The 22,974-nt window shown below is 32.3% G+C and overlaps 1 protein-coding gene, 1 non-coding gene and 1 pseudogene across 2 annotated transcripts; all 3 read right to left on the reverse strand.

Moving 5' to 3' along the window:
* Nucleotides 1-1,788: 1,788 nt before the first annotated feature.
* Nucleotides 1,789-9,999, reverse strand: LOC110636419 (cellulose synthase A catalytic subunit 2 [UDP-forming]). The gene is made up of 14 exons (XM_021786125.2): nucleotides 9,026-9,999; nucleotides 7,649-7,844; nucleotides 7,326-7,561; nucleotides 7,142-7,244; nucleotides 6,862-7,045; nucleotides 5,821-6,087; nucleotides 5,326-5,671; nucleotides 4,984-5,121; nucleotides 4,712-4,837; nucleotides 4,387-4,599; nucleotides 4,008-4,281; nucleotides 3,729-3,925; nucleotides 3,290-3,640; nucleotides 1,789-2,835 (listed from the first exon to the last, which is right to left on the reverse strand). The coding sequence occupies exons 1-14, from the start codon at nucleotides 9,104-9,106 to the stop codon at nucleotides 2,254-2,256; spliced, it is 3,294 nt and encodes a 1,097-aa protein (XP_021641817.1). The 5' UTR covers nucleotides 9,107-9,999; the 3' UTR covers nucleotides 1,789-2,253.
* Nucleotides 10,000-15,736: 5,737 nt separating this feature from the next.
* TRNAH-GUG (transfer RNA histidin (anticodon GUG)) lies at nucleotides 15,737-15,808 on the reverse strand. The gene has a single exon. It is a non-coding gene; the product is annotated as a tRNA-His (tRNA).
* A 2,865-nt stretch (nucleotides 15,809-18,673) lies between these two features.
* On the reverse strand, nucleotides 18,674-22,963 carry LOC110636392 (uncharacterized; annotated as a pseudogene).
* Nucleotides 22,964-22,974: the final 11 nt, after the last annotated feature.

Here is a 22,974-nt window from a genome sequence, read left to right on the forward strand (position 1 = left end):
TTTTAAAATTATAAAAAAGTAAAAATTATATTTAAGGGAATACTAAAAATTAGTCCTTGCAGTGTATTGTATAATTAACCTTTGCTTACAGGAAAAGTTAACATATGTATTTGGGGTCTCATACGCATGAGATCTTCTTATGAGGGTCCCAACATCAAGATCAACCCAATTGCATGATGATGATGATGATGTTTTGTGGTCTTGATCGGACGAGTGTGATTGGGCCAAATTATGTTGATGAAATTGTCAAAATTGGGAAGAATTTTTTAATGGTGTGTGATGTATTTTTGCTGGTGGCTGATTAGAAGAAAATAGGGAGATGATAATTTTAAAGGATGTTGACTTGGTTTTTTTTCAAGTTCTTTTCTTCTTTCTCAACAAGTCTTGCTGTATTTTAGTTGAATTTCTTTGTTCAACAAATTCTAATATTAGCAGATCCGTTTGCTTTGGTGCAAATTTTAAAATTAAAATTTAACTGAAATTAGTTAAAATTAATTTTAAAATAAATTAAAATTAAATTGAAACAATTCTTCTGATCAAAATTAAATTAAGAAATTCAGCTATTAGAGCATAGTTTTTTCAACTTCAGAAAGCAATTGACTGAATTTATTAAATCACATCAAGAAATTTGATGTGCCAATTTTTAGTAAAAATAAATAAATAAATAAAATTTTTAATAAAAAAAATTTCACTTGCTCTATTTTTTATCTGAATATATTAAAGAAAATCATCTAACTTTATATTAAAAATTAAATAATTGTTTGATATTTATATAAAATTTGATCATAATGGGATTTTATGCAATTGAAACAAAAGAATGGCAATTAGCAATGCATAGGAAGCAAACAAAACATGGTCATAGTTTGAATAGTCAAGTCAAGAAAAGGTTCATCCTTTTTCTATTTATAGGAATGAGCAGTTAAAAGGAGAAGTAGAATTGACTTAGAAAAGGCAAGTCAACAAGCAGTAAAAAATTGTATGGTTATGGGATTTGGAACTTCATTTGCAATTTCACAGCACAGGCTGGGTGCCTGTGTCTTGCTTTCACATTTTAGAATTTGAACATTAGACTGCACATTCCTGGCACTGCCCATGGAGACTATGGTGGACTTGAGAAAGTCTTCAAAGTAACCAGGTGGTTATGCCCATTTAAGGCTGGAGATCTAAAACCTCAACTGGAATTATCAGCTTATCTAGAAAGTAAAATGGAGGAGCAGAACCTCAACCCCATTCAACTGAGTTAGACAAATTCGCTGACCTTTTCACAAAAACATAAGAAGCAAGAAATAGGTCATTGAGAAGAGCTTTACAATCTTCAGCTATCTGACCAAAATAAGAGAGATTAGCAACAGAACTTTGAAGAGCATGAAAATGATTCAAAGAATCCATTTCCGTAACAGCATCTTGATAACCTCTCCTCATCAACCAAGACAATGCCTCGCGTAAAGACAAAGCTTCTGCCAAATCAAACTTCAACTCTACCTACAGAAGGTTGCTGAACACCACCCAAAAAAGTGCCCCAATGATCCCCCAATAGCCATCCAAATCCAGCCCGAGAACCCAATGTGCACGGAAGCATCAATATCGCTTCTAACATCTTTTCCCAGTTGCCAATCAACTTTAACTCAATACTGTCTCGAGTTTGATCCTATTATAGCAAAATAGCGTAGCCTACTTGTTTTTACTTTTTTTTTTTCAACAGATTATGAACAAAATTTGAAAAAATGCTTAAACACCCTTCTCTTTAAAGGGGTAAAAGATGAAAAGATCTGAAGAACATGATGAAAGTAAGGAAAACGAAGAACAGGCATGTTATTAAGGAGATCAAATTGCACAGCATTTGCAGCTCCAAATAAGGTACATAAATGTCCAGATGGAGAAACAATAAAACAAAAGGACGTGAAAGTGGTTTGAGACACTTGCATGAATCCCCACATTGATAAGGGAATAATTTATGATTCCATGCTCTCTTAGAAATACATAAAACTCACATGAAAAACAGCAATTTAATAAAAGAATTAATAGAAGAAAAAAAAAACTGTAAAAAATAGTGTCATCCCCAACCCACAGTATCTACACCCCCAAACTACAACTTTCTTCCCACAAAAATTTCATCTTGGCCATAAAATATCACATTGCACATTTGTCACGCCCAACCCAGCCAGCCTATCCAATGACCTTCCTGGCTGGGACTCGAGATCCATTTTTATATTTCTCCATTGAAAGCCTACTTTTCAGGCCTTATTCATTATCTTAGTCACAATTCAACCCACAAATTTCCAACACAGGGCCATCTTTCGACACGAATGGGTTTATTCGGACCCACACAAGAGTTAAGATTGAAGCCAGCAGAATTGACCATACCAAAATAATGGTGGGCATGCGATCTTGCTTCCCAAGCAGCCCCTTGAGGAAGGGATAGAGGTGGATAATGACCCATAACGCAAAAAATAGCCTACCGAACAAAGGACCCCATGAATCGTAGCCATTGTTGATAGCATCCGAGACCCCAACCACAACTCCAACAATGTTTATGATTAACAAAGTTGTGGGAGGGATTAACAATGATGTCCATTTGAATAGGTAAAGCTCTGAAAATTCCCCATCATCACCTCCTTTTGAGGTGACAGTGAAATTTGTGTTGACACCAGCCAAAACCTTGAGCAAACCTTGAAACAGAGCAAATAGATGTGATGAAACACCTCCAATTACCCAAAACTGCTCATTTCTCCACCAGTGATCTATCCCAACACCACCCCACTGCATCTCAAGAATACCAGTTGCAGCTATAGATATGAAGAGTGCCATGAATACAATTCCAGCATAGTTGCTAATCTGCATAACAAAAAAACCAAATGAGCCCCAAACCCTAGCGGCCAAATAATAAAAATGAAAGAGTTGGTGTTCAGGCTCTTAGAACAGCTAAATACTATGGGACCTAATCAGCATTTTGTAAACAAAAGAAAGGAAAACTGGTTTGCTCATATAATATATGCTTTTTGAATCTTCTCAACAAGATTCGTAAGCTGCTAAACTACAGGCAACCATCAACCTACATTAACATGACAAGCCCACAGAAGAATATATTAATCAGCCCACAAAATAGCGACCTAAATCAAAACAGCCAGTTTTAGTACTAATGCACAAAATCAAGTTGAAAAATAGTTCTTTATGTCACCTGCCCTTTTAAGAAATCCATGAAGAATGAGAATGAAAAGATCAATCCAAAATCAGCATGTTCAAATCTTTAAAATGAATTAGCAATGATCAAAATGAAATGCAGTATTACCTCAGGAACAATGAATTTCCCAGTGAGAAGACAGATAGCTGGTAGGGTACAGTAAACAAGCAGGGGAACAGATGTCAAAGGATATACAACTGAATTTATGTAGGAAAATCTTTCCAATGATTTCAAGCCGCCCCCATAGCCATACCAAATAGGACAATGTCTGCTCAATAAAATTTCAACAGAACCAAGGGCCCACCGAAGAACCTGGTTTAGACGATCTGACAGATTAATAGGAGCTGAACCCTTAAATGCAGGCCGCTTAGGTATGCAGTACACAGATCGCCATCCATGGCAGTGCATTTTGAATCCTGTCAGGATATCCTCAGTCACAGAGCCATATATCCAGCCAACCTGGTTCAACACAAATCATATTGACACCCAAGTACAATAAAACATGCTTATGGAATTTTTAGAATTATGTTTCTTGTTTTTCACTTACTTCCTTTCCCCATTCTGTTTTATCTTCATAACCACAGCTGATAACTTGGATGGCTTCTCTCAACAGTGATGCAGGACTGGCATCTTGAGGAACTCCGCCATTTTCCAAAATCGTTGAAGCTACAAATACTGGAGACTGTCCAAACTTCTTCTCCAATTTCATTTGGGAAGTTTCTGAAGATTTTTCAATAGTTGAATCTGAAAAAGCAACACAATTTTATTGACTTAGAAATTAGCGCAGCATGGTAAAATTAGTGCCATGGCGAGAACAAATCTACACCTTCAATTCCTTCTTCAATATTTTCAAGGGCGTGTATCTGCTTTGATGTTTCCCTGTTCTTTGACTTCTTTTTCTTCTCCTTCTTTGGCTTTGATTTCTTGTTCTTTCTAGATCCACAGCAATGGCAACACCATTTTGGCCAACAGTTGCAGGTCTTGCCAGGGGGCTTCTTCTTGACAGGCGCATCATAACCATAAAGAGCTTGCCTTCTGAAAACACACCCAGTTCCAACATATATGGGACCTTGCAAACCATCTAATCCTTTCATGTTGATCTGTTTTCAATTAAAAAAATTAATTTTTTTTTCCATAGTACTAATTAAATAGAGAAATTCCAAAGAGCAGCAATAAAACAGGGAATGAAAGCAAAATACACATACATCAAAGAATACAACATTCCGATTTGAGTATCTATCATGACGATCAATACCATCAAATCTTTGAGGAAATTGCACATAGCAAACTTTCTTTCCTGATGTTGGATCCATCATGAAGCACATAGCTTCCCTAAGAGCCTTGCTATTGTTAATATAATGATCACAATCAACATTCAAAAGATAAGGAGCATTTGATAGAACTGCAGACACCCGAACCTGCAGCAATGATAAGAAACAAAGTATTAGTTCTTGGTCGTTAGAAAGAGAATATTAAAGAAACCTGGAAAGTGCCCAAAAGGCATTAAAAAAATAAAAGCTTGTGCCATACCAGAGCATTCATAGCCCCAGCCTTCTTATGGTGCTCAAAACCTGGTCTCTTCTCACGAGAAACATAAACCAAACGTGGTAACTCATTCCCTTCCACATCACGGACACCACTGTTACCAAGGAAGACCTATAAAGCAAGATACCATCATTATTTAGTTGTATGCTTATCAAGGAGAAAGGACTGTTGACAGTAGTACATGACTCAATAAATAAATTAATTATCAAGAGAACACAGCCTGTGATTTTACAAAAAAAAAAAAAATATGGTCGTACCTGAATCATGCCAGGATGATCTCGTACGTTGTTTCCAGGCCATGCAGTTCCATCCTGCATTGTCCAACCATCTTCTGGAACTTTTTGTGCAGTGGCAACCAATCCATTGATCCGAACTTTGAATTCTTCATATTCTCTCTGCAACAATAAAATAATACAATGAAGCAACATCATTAGCAAAAATTTGGGTGAATCAAGTGTTAAAATAAAAAATAAGAAAAAAAGATAACAGAAACATTGGATTATATTTTTCTAAACTAGATATAATGTCAATTTCAAATCACATTGCTATATGACTTGCACACATTATACTATAAAATGATTCTGCAGACAGTCACCAACCTTCATAGCACGCCTTTCCCTCACAAAAGATGGGTGGACTTTATTTTTTAAATAGTCAATCTTCTGAGAAAAATACCACTCAGGGGCTCGGGGCTCAATATTATATTTCTTACAAAAAGGAACCCATTTCCTGGAAAATTCAGACGTCTCAGAAAGTGCCTCAAATGTAAGCATGGCAGCACCATCATCTGACACATAGCATGCAACCTTATCCACAGGATAATCAACCGCAAGAATCGAGAGAACAGTGTTTGCAGTGATCAGTGGGGGCTCTTTCATTGGATCAACAGTACTTACAAAAATATCTACACTAGCCAACTCAGATGGTTTTCCTTCTTTTTCATACCTGAAAATGAAGGGGCAATGGTAAGCCATCAGCTTCCCAAATCTCACGCACTAACAGGGAGTGGAAGTTAAATGCAAGGAAAAAATAGAATGGAACCAAGACAAATTACGAGAATCTGTCACATGTGAAACTAAATGGGTTCCATATACCTTAGTGACAGCCGATCAAGGTATGTTTCTCGTTCTATAGGGTGCCATTTTGGAAACTGATCAAGAATCCATGATACTGCAAACCATATTTCGCATATCACTGATGTCAACCACAAACCATAGGCATCGTTGACTGGGTGGAGAATTCTATAGTGAAAAAACAAGCCAAGAATTACAAGACGGAGTATTATTATCAATCTGTATGGGCTTATCTTGCTTGATGGTATGGGTAACTTCCTTGAAAGTGGCTGTCTGCCCTCATCCATCCTGACAAAGTGCATCAAGAAAAATCATAAAAAGCCTAAATAAATGAACAGATAAAAAACAAATGAATAGATAAAAAAAGGCGCCATTTACTAGAGAGAGAGAGAGGGATAAAAAAAAAACCCACACTTTCAGATGAAATTCGCATAAATTTTCTGTAGTGTCACGTCAATTAACATATTACTAAGTCCAACCAAATTTTATACAGGACCTATAGCATTCAAATTTTATAAGGGTACATCTTATATTTCATTTAGATCTCTCGTGGTAAAATTCAGCACAATGGAATGCATCTGGAGGTTGAAGAAAAAGTAATATATTGGCAGTAAGCATTCAGAAGTGTAAATTACGAATCCACCACAACACAAAATAACCCAACATTAAACCTAGAACACCTTCACATCAGCAGCTAATGCATATGATTCAAGCTCAAAAGTGGAGTGCAAATTAATAATTCACTACAATACAAAATCAACTCTACCACCTAGAACAGCTTCACATCAGCAGCCAAGAGAAATGTTTCAACCTCAAAAGTGATTTCCCAAAATCAACCCTTTTAAAGATGTTCAAAACCTATTTTGAACCTATCTCAGCTTTTTATACTAGTAATATCTTCAACGGCACCTAATAAATATCTTCACTTGGTCAAACTGTGTTATCAAACATCATCTTCTCTAGGGATAGAAGATAATTCAATCAGCGATGGAACAAATATGGGGAAAAAAATTACTAAAGAAAGGACCAAAAAAAAAAAAGAAGCTTTCAGCTACCACTTACATGGGCAAATCAGGATCATCCAATTCATCTCCATCGAAGTTTCCACCATCGTTTCCTCCATGCTTGACCACCTGAAGTTTGTCACTCTGCCTTTTCTTCCAATCTTCCATTCTATCTTTCCAGGCCACGCTCCCATACCCATATACAGCAATGTCTTTCTTAGGAACCATAGGTCTAGGTTGCACTACAATGTCAAAAACATTAACTTTATGTTACCTGGATAAATAGAACGATAAAAAAGCACAAGGACATGCAAGCAGAGGATGAACAAATGACTTACAAGGTATAGATGGATCAGAATAAGGCATTGGGTGAACCCTGTTTCCATGACCCATGTATGGGGGCACAATAAGAGCATGTCGGTCAGAAGAAATTTCAGCATCCTAAAAGACCACAGATGCAATCATCAGATCACTCGTGTGAATATTAAAGCATGTGCATATATGACAGGCCAACAGAATTACCTCCTCGCCGTATGTCAAAAGGGGAATTTTAGAGCTGAGGGGAGAAGAATCAACTTCTGAGTGTGTGGGAATTCCAGACACGTTAGAATGAGAAGCGTGCCCAATATTAAGGCGTGCAGAGAGCATTGCTTCTGCAACTTGTTCCGGACCCAAGCCATCAAAGTTCCCATAGTCAAACTCATGCTCCAAGTCATCAATATCATCTTCTTCTTCATCACCATCAACCCTAGGACTACCTGTCATTTAATTATATCAACAGTTACAGTCAAATGAGGTATGTAACCTAAATATTTACACGCAAAAAAAGGGCATTGAAGTCTAACCCTTAATGCGCTTGTATCTGGTCTTGCACTGAGGGCAGGCTTGATTTCCCTCTCTTCTTTCATACTCATAGCAAGGCCTGCACACTGGGAAAGCACATTCATTGCAGGCAACAAATGGCTCTCCATCCACGGTGATCTCAATCTCATCCCCACATATCTGACACACTTGCCCGCTCAGTTCCTGAACAGACTTTATCTGCATATAAAAACAACAAATTGAGTGTATTAGCACTTAAATAATTTGCTAGGGGGAAAGTTTAAAAAAAAAAAACAATAAATAATGGTTGAGCTTGCAACTAAAAATTACAAACAAAACAGACGAAAGCAAAGAGTTTCAATTCATTGCATGCACCCCTAAATATACTAAAATTTATCATCAGACTTCATTAACAAGTCAATTTGCCGTCTTTGATTGGCATTCCCAGGATTTCACCACTAGTTTCTTTTGACTTCACTGTATGGCCTGAAAAACTAAAATTTAATTCTCTTCCACAACATCTTCAGCAATCTTTTTCCCATATGCATGCGGTCAAATCTCATCTAGTCAAAGAACCTTGCAGTCCCTCCTTCTATATCAATGAATGTGATTCTGCACGTGCTCTCATGTGTGTGTTTATGACAGAAACAGCGAGGATTCCGACTCGCAACAGTGCTCATTTTTATAGTGAACTGATCAATTGAATGTCTGGTAGATCCAGAAGAAGAGGTTGCAATATGCCATATGCAAATTCATTGACAGTCTACCCTAAAGCTTCCAAATTCTATGCCAATAACCACACAGCAATTTCAATTATCTCATAATAAACAGCAAATTTAATCACAATTTTCTGAAATTATTGGACATTCCTTATAAATATACCCAGCATTTACATAGAATCAGAATATAAATCTTGACCTTCTAAAACCTTCGCAAAACAACTAAATTAACAGATCAGAAAAACTGAAACTTTGGAATGAAATAGCAAATTCGAGAGAGGCTCAAAAATCTAGCAATTTACTTCCAAAAGTAGGTATTAGCTATTTTAACCAAATTGCTCCAATCTTGACTCAATTATATGGCAAAAACAAAAGCTACGATATGATTCACCAGAGAAAGAATAAGGAAATTCCAAGAAAAGGCAAAATTTTTTAGGAAAATGTGCATTTAATTAGAGAATAAAAAACCTGAAGGAAGCAAAAGTGACATTCATAATCTAAGTGAATATAGAGATCACTAAATCTGTGAGAATCAGAAGAAAATATGGCTAAAGCTATGAAAAGAAAGCTCTAATTTGTCACATTTGAAAGAAAACCCAGATCAGAAATCAACAAACTGAGTAAATGGGTTACTGAGAAAGAAAAAAGGAACCAAAATGCACGGGTTTGCAGAGGTCTTACTCTTCCATTCTCATCAGCATTTATGAGAACGAACTCATTCCTGTTGTGAGACCCAGCAATAAGTCGACCCCCAGTGTTCATGACTGGCTCAGCTAGCTCCCCAAATCAAAACAAACCCAGCCCTCTCCTCAAATCGAGAGAACCTAACTCAGAACCGAGTCTTCCGCTGGTTCAGCTCGCCAAAAAGACTCCACCTTTGCATCCCAATCTCAAAACCCAGATATAGAGAAAAGCATAAACTGATAAACAGAGCTGATTCTTTTATATATATAAATAAATTTTCCAAAAACAACAAAGAAAAAAATGGATAAAAAGTGTTGCTGGGTTGCTGTTGCTTTAACGTTGTTTTCAATAGCTTAGCCAGCCAGCCAAGTCTCACTCCTGTCTGTATCCTGGCTGGTCTCAATCTTGAGGCAATGAAAAGAGTGAAGATGTGGGTTGGTTTTTAGAAAGAGAAAAAGAGAGGAGAGAGAGCGCCAGTTGAAATGTGGAGGCGTAATAGAGAAGGAGGCAAATAGATCAAGAAATGGATATGTGGTGTAATGGGTCTTTAATCCCAGTGAAATAATAATAATAATAATAATAATAATATTAGAAAAAAATTATCAAAAGTAATTGGTGGTGGGCCCCAGAAGTGATGGTGGCTCTGATCTGTGCCCCCACCGGAGTAGGTGTCCCCTTCGTCCCTATTAATTATTTCCCTTTTTCTTTCTCTTTCGACCTGTACTCTCCCGGAAGAAGAAAGGCAATTTCTTTTTTTCCTTCGATTTTCTGTAACAGTGGGTTTTGTTACTGTCTGATAGATTTTTTTTTTCGTTCACCTGAATGTTTTTGGTGTGGGAAAGTGCAAGAAAATGGTATATTGAGAGATGTAAAACAGAAAAGAGAAGAGAAAACGCGTAAACAGTAAAACCTATATACTATGCGAACAGAGAGAGCAGAAGAAAGACACCAGCCAGAACATAATCTACGCCGCGTTAGCAGATCCTACTTCGAAGGCTCTTTTTAATTTTCTCGCGATAATATCAATACAATTGCAATGATCAATCATTTTCGTCTCTCTCAGTGTATTAATTTGACTTTAATTCGGGTTAGATCAAACACTTTTTTTGGGTCCGATAGTATTCGGGTTTAATGGCTTTATTTTTGTCGGTGATGTTTTTTATTTTCTTTATAAATTAAATAATTTGCCAGCTGATAAATATAATGTGGACAAAATTTGTCTATGTATGAACAATGATATAACAACAGAATATTAAATGATAATTTAATTAATCTATTCTCATATTTTGAGAATAATCTTTTAGTTGTAAGAATTATAATTCTGAGAGATTATTCCATAAATATTTTACATTTAATTTATATAAATTTATAAGATGAGTCTGTTCAAGCTGAAACTCAAACAGAGTCAGAATTCATTTCTCCTATCTTTTTAATTATTACAGAAAATATAAATAATGAATTTAATAGACTATTATTTTTTAAATTAAAAATTTAAGAAAAAAACTAAAATATTTATAAAAATATGATGAATTCTATCATACTTCTTAGAAAATATTATATTATATATTTAAAAAAAATTTAAAATTAATTTTATCACCAATAAATTAGTGGGAATACAGCTATGATATCAGGCTTCAATATAATAATATCAATTTTATATATATGGGCATATCAATCTAAGTTGCATGCCTAAATCTCTACTCTTTGCCTACTAATTATCCATTGTCTCTAATGTATACATGTGTATAGTTCCATTAAAATATATTGAAGTCAATACTCAATACAACCCACCAAAGCCAATTATTAGGTGTTGTTTAATCAAATGTAAGGACAACAATGAATTAATTGATGGTTTATTTGACCTTTGAGGTTGTGTGATTTTTTACAAGGCAACCCTTTTGTGACATGTGAATGAGAGTTTTCTTTATTATCCTAACCTTTTATATTGTTGGTTAGTTGGCAATTTATATTAAAAAAAATGGAAATTATACTTAAAACTTGTTAGGTTAATTTTTTATTTGGAACTTATTAGGTTTAGTTATTGTGATTAATCATTGATAATACAATTATAATTAAATATTAATTTTAAATATCAATTATTTATAATTAATAATTAAATATTATTTTTAAAAATTATAGCAACCTCAAATTTATAGCCTTGATCCCTATTAGTTGGCCTTCATGTGATTTTCAACTTTACTCCTCCTCACTCTACATTATTATATCCTGTTAGATGGTTTTGTCCTTTCATGCCACGTGTGCATCAAAGTGTCGGTGGAGCTAATTTACGATTATAATTTCTTTTTTTTTTTTTTTAATTTTCATGTTAGGGTAGACTTTACTTTCACATAATATTAATATGCGTTTTGATTCTTATTTAGTTTCAATTTGTATGTAATGATTGGTCATATACTCATCATTGAGCTAATTTGATCTAACCCCGAATCATTTGCTAACCCACACACGTGTTTCCATGCTATAGGCCTTTTAATTTCTTTAAAAACCATTCTAAATATATATAATTAAAATAATTTGAATATAAATATTTTATTTTTATTTTTAGATAAAATTGATTTTTTTAATATAAAAATGCCTACACAATATTTAAAGATGAAATTTAATTTTTTAATAAAATTATAATAATTTTATTATAAAAATTACGTTAAATAGTAATGATAATATTTTTTTTGCTTTATTTTTTTTATGTAAAAAGGAAAAGAAACACTTTTGCCTTTTAGGTTTATCCATAAAATGATTTTGTTTTAATCCACTCAAAACATGCCATATGGTAAAAAAAATATTAAAAATTAGAAAGATAAGCTCACAACATGCAAACCGTAAATCGGATTTACCACGATATAAAAAAAAAAAAAAAAATTATATCATCACCAACCAAAGGAAGGACTCAATCATGGTTTTACCAAATGAGTTGTCCAATAAAAACACACCACGTGGTCAAATGCATGTGATAGGTAGGTCCATGGAGACATAACAGAGAGATCGAGAGAGAGAGAGAGAGTTTTTTTTTAAAAAAAAAGAGAACTTCCTTCTCCTGGTAGGAAGCCCGTGTGGGACCCGCACAGACGAATGGTATTATTGTTTTTGTTTGATAGAGAGTGGGTCCCAATGGCTCGTGAGAGACTTTTTAGGGAGAGATGAGTGACAGCTGGCGATTGCGATGGTGATTGCTTTTGTGGAAAGTGAACTGTGAACCACAGAATCTTTAGAAAGAGAAGAAATTCGGGCAGGGAAGTGTCGGTCGCTGAGATTTTGCCCCGGGATTTTCTGATACGTTGATACGCGAGTACGCCCACAGCTCCTGTCCAGTTCACTCCGACTCCGAGTACTGAGAATTTGGACCCTCTATACTCGTATCGCTGCACTGCACTTCTCGGTCCTGGCCTCTTATTAAATATATTAAATAAATTATAATCGTTTAAATTATTTATTTTTTATATATTAATAAAATATTTAATTACAGTATTAATTTATATATTAAAACATATATTCATTTAATATTTTTAATTTAAATCAAAATAATTGAGGATATAAAAACATTAAATAAATAATATAAATAAATATTTAGTATAATTATTAATCCTTTTGATAAATTATTTTTACTAATTATATAAAAATTAAGTTAAAAATCTCACATGAATTTAATATTTAAAAAAAAAACTCTTAATTAATATATCAAAATTTCAATTTTTAATTAAAGTATTAAGCTTGATAAAAATTCAATTCATACTTAAAAAATAAATTAAAATAAATTTTAAATTTAATTAAGATAAAAATTTATTAAGTTATATATATATATATATATATATATATATATATATATATATATAAATTAGTTTATATTAGATGGTCCATTATTTTAATATTATAAATTATTAATTATACGTTTAAATTTTTTACGTGAATGGCAATTGTGAAACACATATTTTCTTTTTTTTTTTTTAAAGAAAACAAAAATTTAAAAGACATATGTAATATGTATAAATTTAAGTGTAAAAATTATAAAAACATTTATATTTTATTTTTTGTTTTTAATGAAGTGTTTGTATTATAAAAACATATTTGTATATATTGAAAAATGTGTTAATTTGAAATCTTTTGAAATAAGTAATAAATATAATTTTGATATTTATTAATTATATTTTATGTATACCATCAGTAAAATAATTTATTAATTTATAATAGAAAATATAATTTTTAAGTTTTAAAATATATATATAGTTGAAATAAATTAAAATTATATTTATATTAGATACATTCTCTTCCATTTTATTTTATATTTAAAATTTAAATAATTCTATATTTTAAAATAAATTATTAAATTAATCATTATTTAATATCAATAATTAAATTTATAATTATGAAAAAATATATTAAATAAAATTTTTAAAAGTATTTATTTTTTATGTGATGTTTCAAATAATGATAATACAAATATCAAATTTTGACTAATAGTATATATATATATTAGATGTGATGTGGAGAAGTGCTAAGTTGATATTGACAAAAATAAAAATATTTATAGTAAACATATTAAATATTAATTTAATATATTTTAATATAAACGTTTTAAAAATATTAATATTGAATTTTTAAAATAAAAAAAATACATATTTAAAAATATTATTATTTTAAATATTATTAAAAAATTAGAATATATTATATCTAATGTCATCTAACTAATATGTTAAAAGAGTATTTTTCTCAATAATCATTTTAGCAATAATATATAATAATAAGTTTAATAGTAATATCAAATAAATATAATATTTTTATTTAAGATAATTGATTATACAATAAAAAAAAAACTTGATTACTAGCAAATGGGAGTGTAAAAGAGGTAGATTTTTTTAATAATAAAAGTAGTTTTAGTATCTGTTTAGTATTGAATTTAAAAAGTTAAAATTATTTTTATGTATAAAAATATTATTTTAAATATTATTAAAAAAATAAATTAAAAAATTTATTTTATTATTTTAGTGTTTTTATAATTAAAATTTATTAAATATAATTTTAAATTATTTTTTAATAATTTTTAATTAATATGTTTAAAATAATAAAATTTTCAATAATAATTTTCCTCATAATACAAAATAGGTTTTATACAATACTCATTTATGGGTTGTTAGCGTACGAGAGGAGACATTTAATGTAGGATTTTATTACTTTTGGGTATAAAGGAGCCCACTAACTCAACGGTTATAATTAAAATTTAATTAATTATATTTATTTATATTAATAAATATTATATTTAATTAATTTATAAATTTAATTAATTTTTAATGACTTATTGATAAAATTACTAATTTATTCATTTAATCTTTTTATTGGATTAATTTTTTGATCATATTTAATAATATTACATTTAATAATTAACTTAATAATTATTTTTATTAAATCATTTATTTTAATAATTATATAAATAATTAATTATTAATAATTAATATTATCGGAGAGGAGATAAATATATGGTTCACTGGTACCAGAACATCTTATAATTTTCTTTAGACATTACACATGCATGTGGCGTCCCTTCTGCCGGGCAAAACAACAACCCACTTGCCCCTCTCTATTTTAAGCATGAAAAATATGGAGATTTTTAAGACAATTTCTTCGGATTCCATTTGAGTCAATATGAAAAATAATTAATTATCATTTTTCATTTTTTTATTTTTTATTTTTTAAATTTACAATCAATCAAGTAATATAGTTATGCAATGGCACATATTCATTTTCATTGTAAAGATAACTAATATTAAAATAAATAGTTAAAAAAAATTTAAATTCGAGATATCTTCGCTTATTTAAAATTTTTTATTAAATTAATTAAAATTATTATTAATATTTATATTAATATATATTAAATTAATTAAAAAAAATATATATATAATATATAAATTTATATATAAAAATTTAATAAAACGATAAATAAATTCATTCTAACGTGGGCTGGTGTTGCTGGCGTGTTATTGTTACGCGCACATTGACTAACGATGCGTTCCACACCAGCGTTACCCGCATGTCACAATGACCCGGTAATATTCCAATGCTAGTCGCCGGCCCAAAACTTCCTATTTGACTGAATTGAAAGATGAAACGCTTAAAATTTTCAGTTTTCAGTCTCCTTATTTGGTGTTACTGACTGAGTTATTGCTCAGAAAAATGTCATTTTAAATTTATTAATTTGATAAAATTAAATATTTTAATTTAAATTTAACATATTTTAATTATAAAAGTTTAAATATTAAATAATATTTTAAATAATAATTAAAAAATTAAAATTTAAGTTTCGATTCTAAGCCTTTAAATTCCAACCTAAGTAAGGAAAGGAGGCCAAGCCATTTTTGAAATTATTGAGTGCAGTAATAATATTAAATTTTAGTATTTTTTATACTTATATAAATATAAACTCTTTTTATAAATTGTGAGAAAATGAATTTTATATTTTTGTAATTGAAGAGTGTATTATATGGTCAAGTTAATTTATAAATTAAATTATTTATATATATATATATTTAATTTTATTTAATAAAATATTAATTTTATTATATTTTTACAAACCTTATGACAAATGGGAAAAATTAAAATGAACATCGAGAAAAAAAATCTAAAATTAAAAATTGACAAAATTTCAAAAAATTCGGTTTTTTTATTCAAAGCAGAGAAAGCCAAAATCTGAAAGAATAGTAATGTGGCTGCTGGGATTCGAGCCCAGGTCTCCACGGCCACAACGTGGAATTCTTACCACTAAACTACAGCCACAGTTGTTATTTGAGCATCACCGATGTGCATATATATTAATCATTAGACTGGTAAAAAAAAAAAAACTCAATTAAGCCTTTATCCAAAAAATTTGAAGTCAGCTATATGGATTCGCTTTCTCCACTCTAAACGATTTTAGGTTAAATCCTCGAAAATTTGTAATGCTTCTAGGTCATGTTGTACTACTTTCCTTCAAGTCAATTTAGGTCTATCCATTTTTCTTTCTATCCTCTAACCTAATATGCTCTACTTGTCTAACTGAAGTTTCTGTATGTCTATACTTTACATGACCAAACCACCTCAATCTCCCTTCTCTCAACTTATCCTCAATTGGTACCACTCATACCTTTTCTCTAATACTCTCATTACGAACTTTATCTAGTTTAGTATAGCCACTCATCCACCTTAACATTCTTATCTCTGCAACTCTTATCTTAGACACATACAACTCCTTCAATGCCCAACACTCACTACCATATAACATAGTCGGCTGTATGGCTGTACGGTAAAATTTTCCTTTCAACTTATTGGGAATCTTGCGATCACATAAAACTCCCGTGGCACGTCTCCACTTCAACCATCCGGCTTTAATCCTATGACTAACATCCTCCTCACATCCCCCATCTACTTGAATGACTGAGCCGAGATATTTAAAGTGATTACTTTGGGACAGTACCACTTCATCCAAACTAACTCCTTCCTTATCACCAGTTTGGCCTTCACTGAACTTGCAATGCATGTATTCTGTCTTTGTTCTACTTAACTTAAAGCCCTTTGACTCTATAGTACTTCTCTAAAGCTCTAGCTTTCTATTGACTTTTTCTCGCGTCTCATCTATCAGAACAATATCATCCGCAAACATCATGCATTAAGAAATACTCTCTTGTATATGTTTCGTCAATTCATCTAAAACTAATGTAAAAAGGTAAGGGCTTATAGCTGATCCTTGGTGTAATCCAATTGAGATAGGAAAATCTCTCGTGTCCCCTCCCACTATGCGCAAAATAGTAGTTGCTCCTTCATACATATCTTTCAATACTTGTATGTACCTAATAAATACCCTCTTTTGTTCTAACACACTCCATAAGACATATCTTGGAACACTATCATAAGCCTTCTCTAAATCAATAAAAACTATGTGTAGATCTTTCTTCACATCTCTATATTTCTCAATCAAGCTTCTAATGAGAAAGATCGTTTCCATAGTTGAACGACTAAGCATGACGCCAAATTGATTGAGAGAGATAGAAGTATCATGACGTAGTCGATGCTCCACAATTTTCTCCCACAACTTTATAGTATGGCCAATGAGTTTAATTTCCATATAGTTCGAGCAACTTTGAATGTCTCCCTTATTTTTAAAAATATGTACTAATATACTCCTCCTACATTTATCAGGCATTTTCTTTGAGTTTAGAATCTTATTAAATAATTTAGTTAACCATGCCACTCCCATATCTCCCAAACACTTTCACACTTCAATTGGTATTCCATTGGGTCCACAGGCTTTACCCACTTTCATTCTCTTAAGTATTTCCTTTACTTCTAAAGATCTAATCCTTATAGTATAATTCACATTCTTTTCTATCGTTCTATAATCTATATTCACGCTATTACCATTTTGACTATTATTAAAGAGATCATTAAAATAATTTCTTCATCTTTCTTTAATGTCCTCATATTTCACCAACAATTTTCCTTCTTTATCCTTAATGCACCTAACTTGATTGAGATATTGACATTTCCTTTCTCTCTTCCTTGCTAATCTATAAATATCTTTTTCCCATTCTTTAGTTCAAAGTTTCTCATATAACTTTTCAAAGGCCTGTGTTTTTGCTTGACTAACTGTCTTTTTTGCCCTTTTCTTTGCTATCTTGTACTGTTCATATGCCTCATTATTATCACATTTAGGTAATTTATTATACCATTCCCTTTTTCTCTTCACTACCTTTTGTACTTCTTCATTCCACTACCATCTCTCTTTTGAGGGTGGTCCATGTCCTTTAAACTCTCAAAGTATTTTTCTAGCTACTTCTTTAATCTTTAATGCCATCTGTATCTACATATCATTGGCTTCCATATTCAGCTTCCATGCTTCGGAGTAAAAAAAAAAAAAATTACCATTTAATAAATTTTTGATACAGTATAAGTTGTGAATTATAATTCTTAAATTTTTAAAAATATTTGAAAAATATACAACTCACATAAATTAATTTTCTCTCTAAGATTTAATTTCTTTTTTTTTTTTCAACTAATTTCAAGTTACACAAATTATTATTAAAAAAAAAAGTCCTTTTAACCGTTACTGATAGATGAATGAAATGATTCCCTCGCAGCACTTGAAATTCACATAAAAATCAAAATAAGACCTATTTAGTATTATTGTTAAAATTGTTATTAAAAAATTAATAAATTTTTAAATATATTAATGAGTATTTAAAAAATAAACATGACATGATTTAGTTACATTTTTTTTTAAGTTACACAAATTATTATTATAAAAAAAAAAATCCTTTTAACTGTTACGGATAGATGAATGAAATGATTCCCTCGCAGCACTTGAAATTCACATAAAAATCAAAATAAAACCTATTTAGTATTATTGTTAAAATTGTTATTAAAAAAATTAATAAATTTTTAAATATATTAATGAGTATTTAATATATTTAAAAATTAAATATGACATGATTTAGTTACATTTTTTTTTAATTTTCAAACAACCTTTTTTTTTTAAGCTGCTTTTTTCGATAGCGAAATGAGTTGAACTCTCAGCATTCTGAAAATGATTGTCAGCATTCTGAAAATGATTGTCAGCATTTGCATGCTGGGAAATAAGAACTTCCCACGAACAGACACGACAGCAAGTGAATTTCGACAGGCGTTCTCTTGAACAGGAACAGGTGCATCTTCCAGAGGTTCTTCTCTTATAATTGCATCCTGACATGATGAAAGCTTGTTTGCTTTCGTTCTTAAGAGCCCATATGGTCCAACAGTGTGCACCATCCACAAAAAGCCAAAATGCTGCTGCAAAAAGAAGAAAGATCCATGCAATGCAACAGCGTTTTCACCCTTGGGTAACTATAAACGGTCACCAAGTCTTCCAAACCACCCTAATGGTGCCATCGACGGAGGCTGTTACCATGCAATTGTCTCACACTTATTACCTGCCAAAACAATAGGAAAATAAAAAATTCAATTATCATGAGGTCCACCAGACAATAAATCCTATAATGAAGAGTATAGAACAAGCGTATAAATATATATAACTATGGTCCTAAATCCTAATTGTGATCTGCAACATATAAACAATGGTAATTGGTGGAGATCAAATTTGAGCAACATTCAAAGGTCAGGATCCAATGAAACTCCATATTTCGAATGGCAGAGAATAGGCATGGCATGAAGACACAAGACTAGAGTCAAATATACTATAGAGGAGTGTAAACTGTAAACAAGACGAAGAACGCAAGATAGTCTATGAGACGGTAGCAGTAGTTCTGCTAGAAGGGGCCAGTCGGAGCTTTGAAGCAAACCTAATGGGGAGTAGGCCTGTTTAAAAGGTGGGCCAGTCAAGGAATCTTGAGCAACCGATTAATCTGACCAATATACAATTATGCCTAGCATCACACCAAGACTTATTCAGCTCATGAAGTCATCTACATGTACCTATCCTCTTATACTGGGAAGTCATGGATCATTAATCTGCGAACAATGATACATATTGTCCACTATACATCTATAATTATTCTGACCGAGTGATCCATAATTCCAAATTATTCTATGTTGGAGACTTGAACAAAAGCCTTGCATTTTTTATTGCTGGGGCAGATAGGTCCCTAGGGCCGAGAACAAGTGTAATAGGAACTTTGAAAGCAAGAAGGCCGACTTCATAGGACATCAGTATAAAATGTGTAACCAAAGTTTATTGGGGCCCCCGATTCCAACTGTGCTCATAAATTTTAATTTGACAGCCAAGCAATTAAATGCCTGTGAATAGGATTTCATCGAGCTTCATGCTGGCTACGGTGTATTATGTAAAATTTAGTTGGAGCTTCTGATGTTTTAGCGAAGAACATGAAATGAAGCTTTTAACCCTAAAAGAAATAGAAAATTTCTAGTAGGCCAATCTGACTTGGTATTTTCTCATGTACAGTACTACAGTTAAACCCCAATCATAGATAACAACTTCATCAGCCCGTGTATTTCTGATATCATCAGGTTTAATTTTCATCCAATTACTTGTGGTATGACCATGTTTGCATGCTAGCCAAAATGGTCACCGAGTGTCTTTCTGACAAAAACAAATCTAACTCTCTTTATTAGGTTTTCATTTTTTTTTTTTAAATTTTCGTTTCAGTTTTTATTGTTCAAAAACTGAAATAACCAATTATGCACTTTGTTACAGGCTCTTAGCATACCAGTGATTCACTTCCTTAACAATGTCATTTTTGGCAAGCCAAAACAACATTGAAATTGAAAGTTAAGCCTGCCCCAAACTGTCGTTTGACTTGTTTCTAGGTCTAGCCTAAAAAAATTGAAGTGGTGAAATTGAAATCCCTCCCCTTGCTGTCCATCTCTCATCTGCCGATTCCCTTTTTACAGCCTCTTAACTGTCCATGGATGTACTGTAGCTTGATTTTGATCAATTCGGGACTTGTAATCTCGAGTCATGACTCAGATCAGCAATTTTGATGGGTTCTAAATTGATTAGAAAAAGTTATTCTGGGATTGCAAGTGGAAGAAAGGACTTTTCTCCACAAAGCAATCCAAGAGCATGGGGGAAAGTTTTTTTTGGTACTATAAATAGATAAAGGAGAGGCACAATGTTGTTAGGAGAGATGAAGCAATCCATGACATTGTGGTGGAGATGGAGATGGAGAAGAATCAAAAGGAGTCGTAACAAGTGTTCTTCGACAAGGCATAATCATATTGTTGCAAGCTCAATCTAAGCAATTGGATAACATTGAGGCAAAAAGCAGATAGCCGGCTCCTTTGACTGAAAAGGAACTTGGGAAGTTGCTACAGTATATTTCCTTTTGGAAGTCTCCCTGTACTCCCAAAGAATAGCTAAAAAACAAACAGATTGATTCCTTTCTCTAAATCAGATTGGTTCGGATCTAGACTCTAAGAAATTCAGTTATTCAAGTCCTGATAAATTTCAGATCACCAAACTAGCTGATGCACACCCATAGGAACACTAAATTTTGAAACTTTCCACGCTCTTTCCAAACAGGACATGTAGAACATTTCTCTTGACAAAATAAAATGTGCATGTAGGACTATATAAGCACTAATTACCAAAAGGTCAATGAAAATCTATAAAAACTGAAATTTATTTAAGAATAAAACTTGGAGCAAATAATAGAATGGTGATGATCAGCAGCATCTTAACAAATGGTTCAATTAAAATAAATACTCCCTCCGTCCCACAAAAATAGACTTACTTGTTCACATGGATTAAGCCATTACTCCATTAAAAATTGAATAATTTATGTTATTAAATTATTTTTGAAACCAATAAACTTAACTTTTTCAATGCATATTAAATATTAAATAGGGAAATATATTAGTAAAGTAATAAATAAACTATTATTTCAAAAAGGAAAATGGCCTATAATTTAGGACAAATGAAAAGGAAAGTAAACATATGGAAGGGGTTACATAATAACCAAGCAAACCAAAATGTATTTACCACTGAGGAATGAGGGCGAAAACTTGACACCACCGTTGCATCCACAAGATCCCAAAAGTAAATGTAACCATCCGCAGACCCGCCAGTCACATGGGCATCAGTGTTGGTAAGGCAGCAATCCAATTTATATGACTGATGCAGAACCAGCCAAAAGAAATAAATAATGGACAATGGAATCTTAAAGGGTCCGACCAATGAACTTTGAACCAATAACTGTACTAAAATAATGAATTTCTGATTTAGATAAAAGAAAAGGCATCAAAAAAGCATCAATAAGCTAACCTTACAAGTGTGTACTTTATATTCTTGCAAGAGTTCACCTGTAGATCTGTCATAAGTAAATGGTATAAATTGGCAGAAAACCCAACAATATGATCCATGTCAAAAATTCATACTAGTATAGAAATCCACCTCTCCAAAAGGCGCAAGGTAGAATCTAGGCAACTTGCTAATATACAATTTCCATCATTTGACGTGGAAATACAGTTGACAGGCTGCCCCAAGTCATCGACTATTTCTCTACATGATGATGCAAAAGAAGATAGCCATTAGAAGACACCCATATCCAGATATTTTAAACAGAGCTTTACATAGCATAAATGAAAATTAAAAAAAAAAAAAAAGAAGGCTTTTTTTACACACAATAAATATTTAATGATAGCGGCAAATGTGGGTTTCCCGAATGTGTTACATACCTACCAATACGGATATCAAATGTTCTAACAGTACCATCAACACTTCCAGCGATCATCTCAGTTTTCGTCAAGCATACAGACATTACACTGTCTGAAAATGCATCAATGATATGCATATTAACCGGAAATTTGAGAGAATATAAGGCAGCATTAACAAATTTAAATAAATATTAAGAAAAGAAAGAAAGAAAATGACCCTAATTGGCTCAGTACTGTGAGATCTACAATCACAGGCGCGCAATGACTGATCATAACCAGCTGATACTACAACAGAAGCATACTCATTAGACTTCACAGCATTCACCTCCAAAAAAAATGGACATGAACATATCAAAAGGATGACAAAATCATTGCAAGTAAATTGTTAATTGTACCTGGCTATCATGGCCTCTAAATTTTTGAATGACACGACCAGCTGCCACATCCCAGTAAAAGATTTTCCGGTCACCATCGCAAGAAATTAGCTTGGAATTGTCCCTAAAAAGATTTTTTTTTTTTTCGTGTTAATACAAAAGAGCTGTGAGAATTGGAGTCTGGAGAGAGAGGGGAATGTGCATACGAAGTGACATGAACGTCACGGACTTCACGGCCGCGGGATTTATAAGTCTTGATGTGGATTCCACGATGGGGATCCCATAAACGAATGGTACGGTCCTTGCCACAGCTAAGGCAATAATTGCCGTCTCCATTGAATCTAGCGGCTAAAACTGCGCCTTCGTGGCCTCTCAGCACCGTCGCCTACTTCTCAGGCGGATCCGACGCACTCATATCTCACTCAG

Source organism: Hevea brasiliensis, chromosome 7 (genome assembly GCF_030052815.1).
Source record: "Hevea brasiliensis isolate MT/VB/25A 57/8 chromosome 7, ASM3005281v1, whole genome shotgun sequence".
NCBI classification, from domain to species: Eukaryota; Viridiplantae; Streptophyta; class Magnoliopsida; order Malpighiales; family Euphorbiaceae; genus Hevea; species Hevea brasiliensis.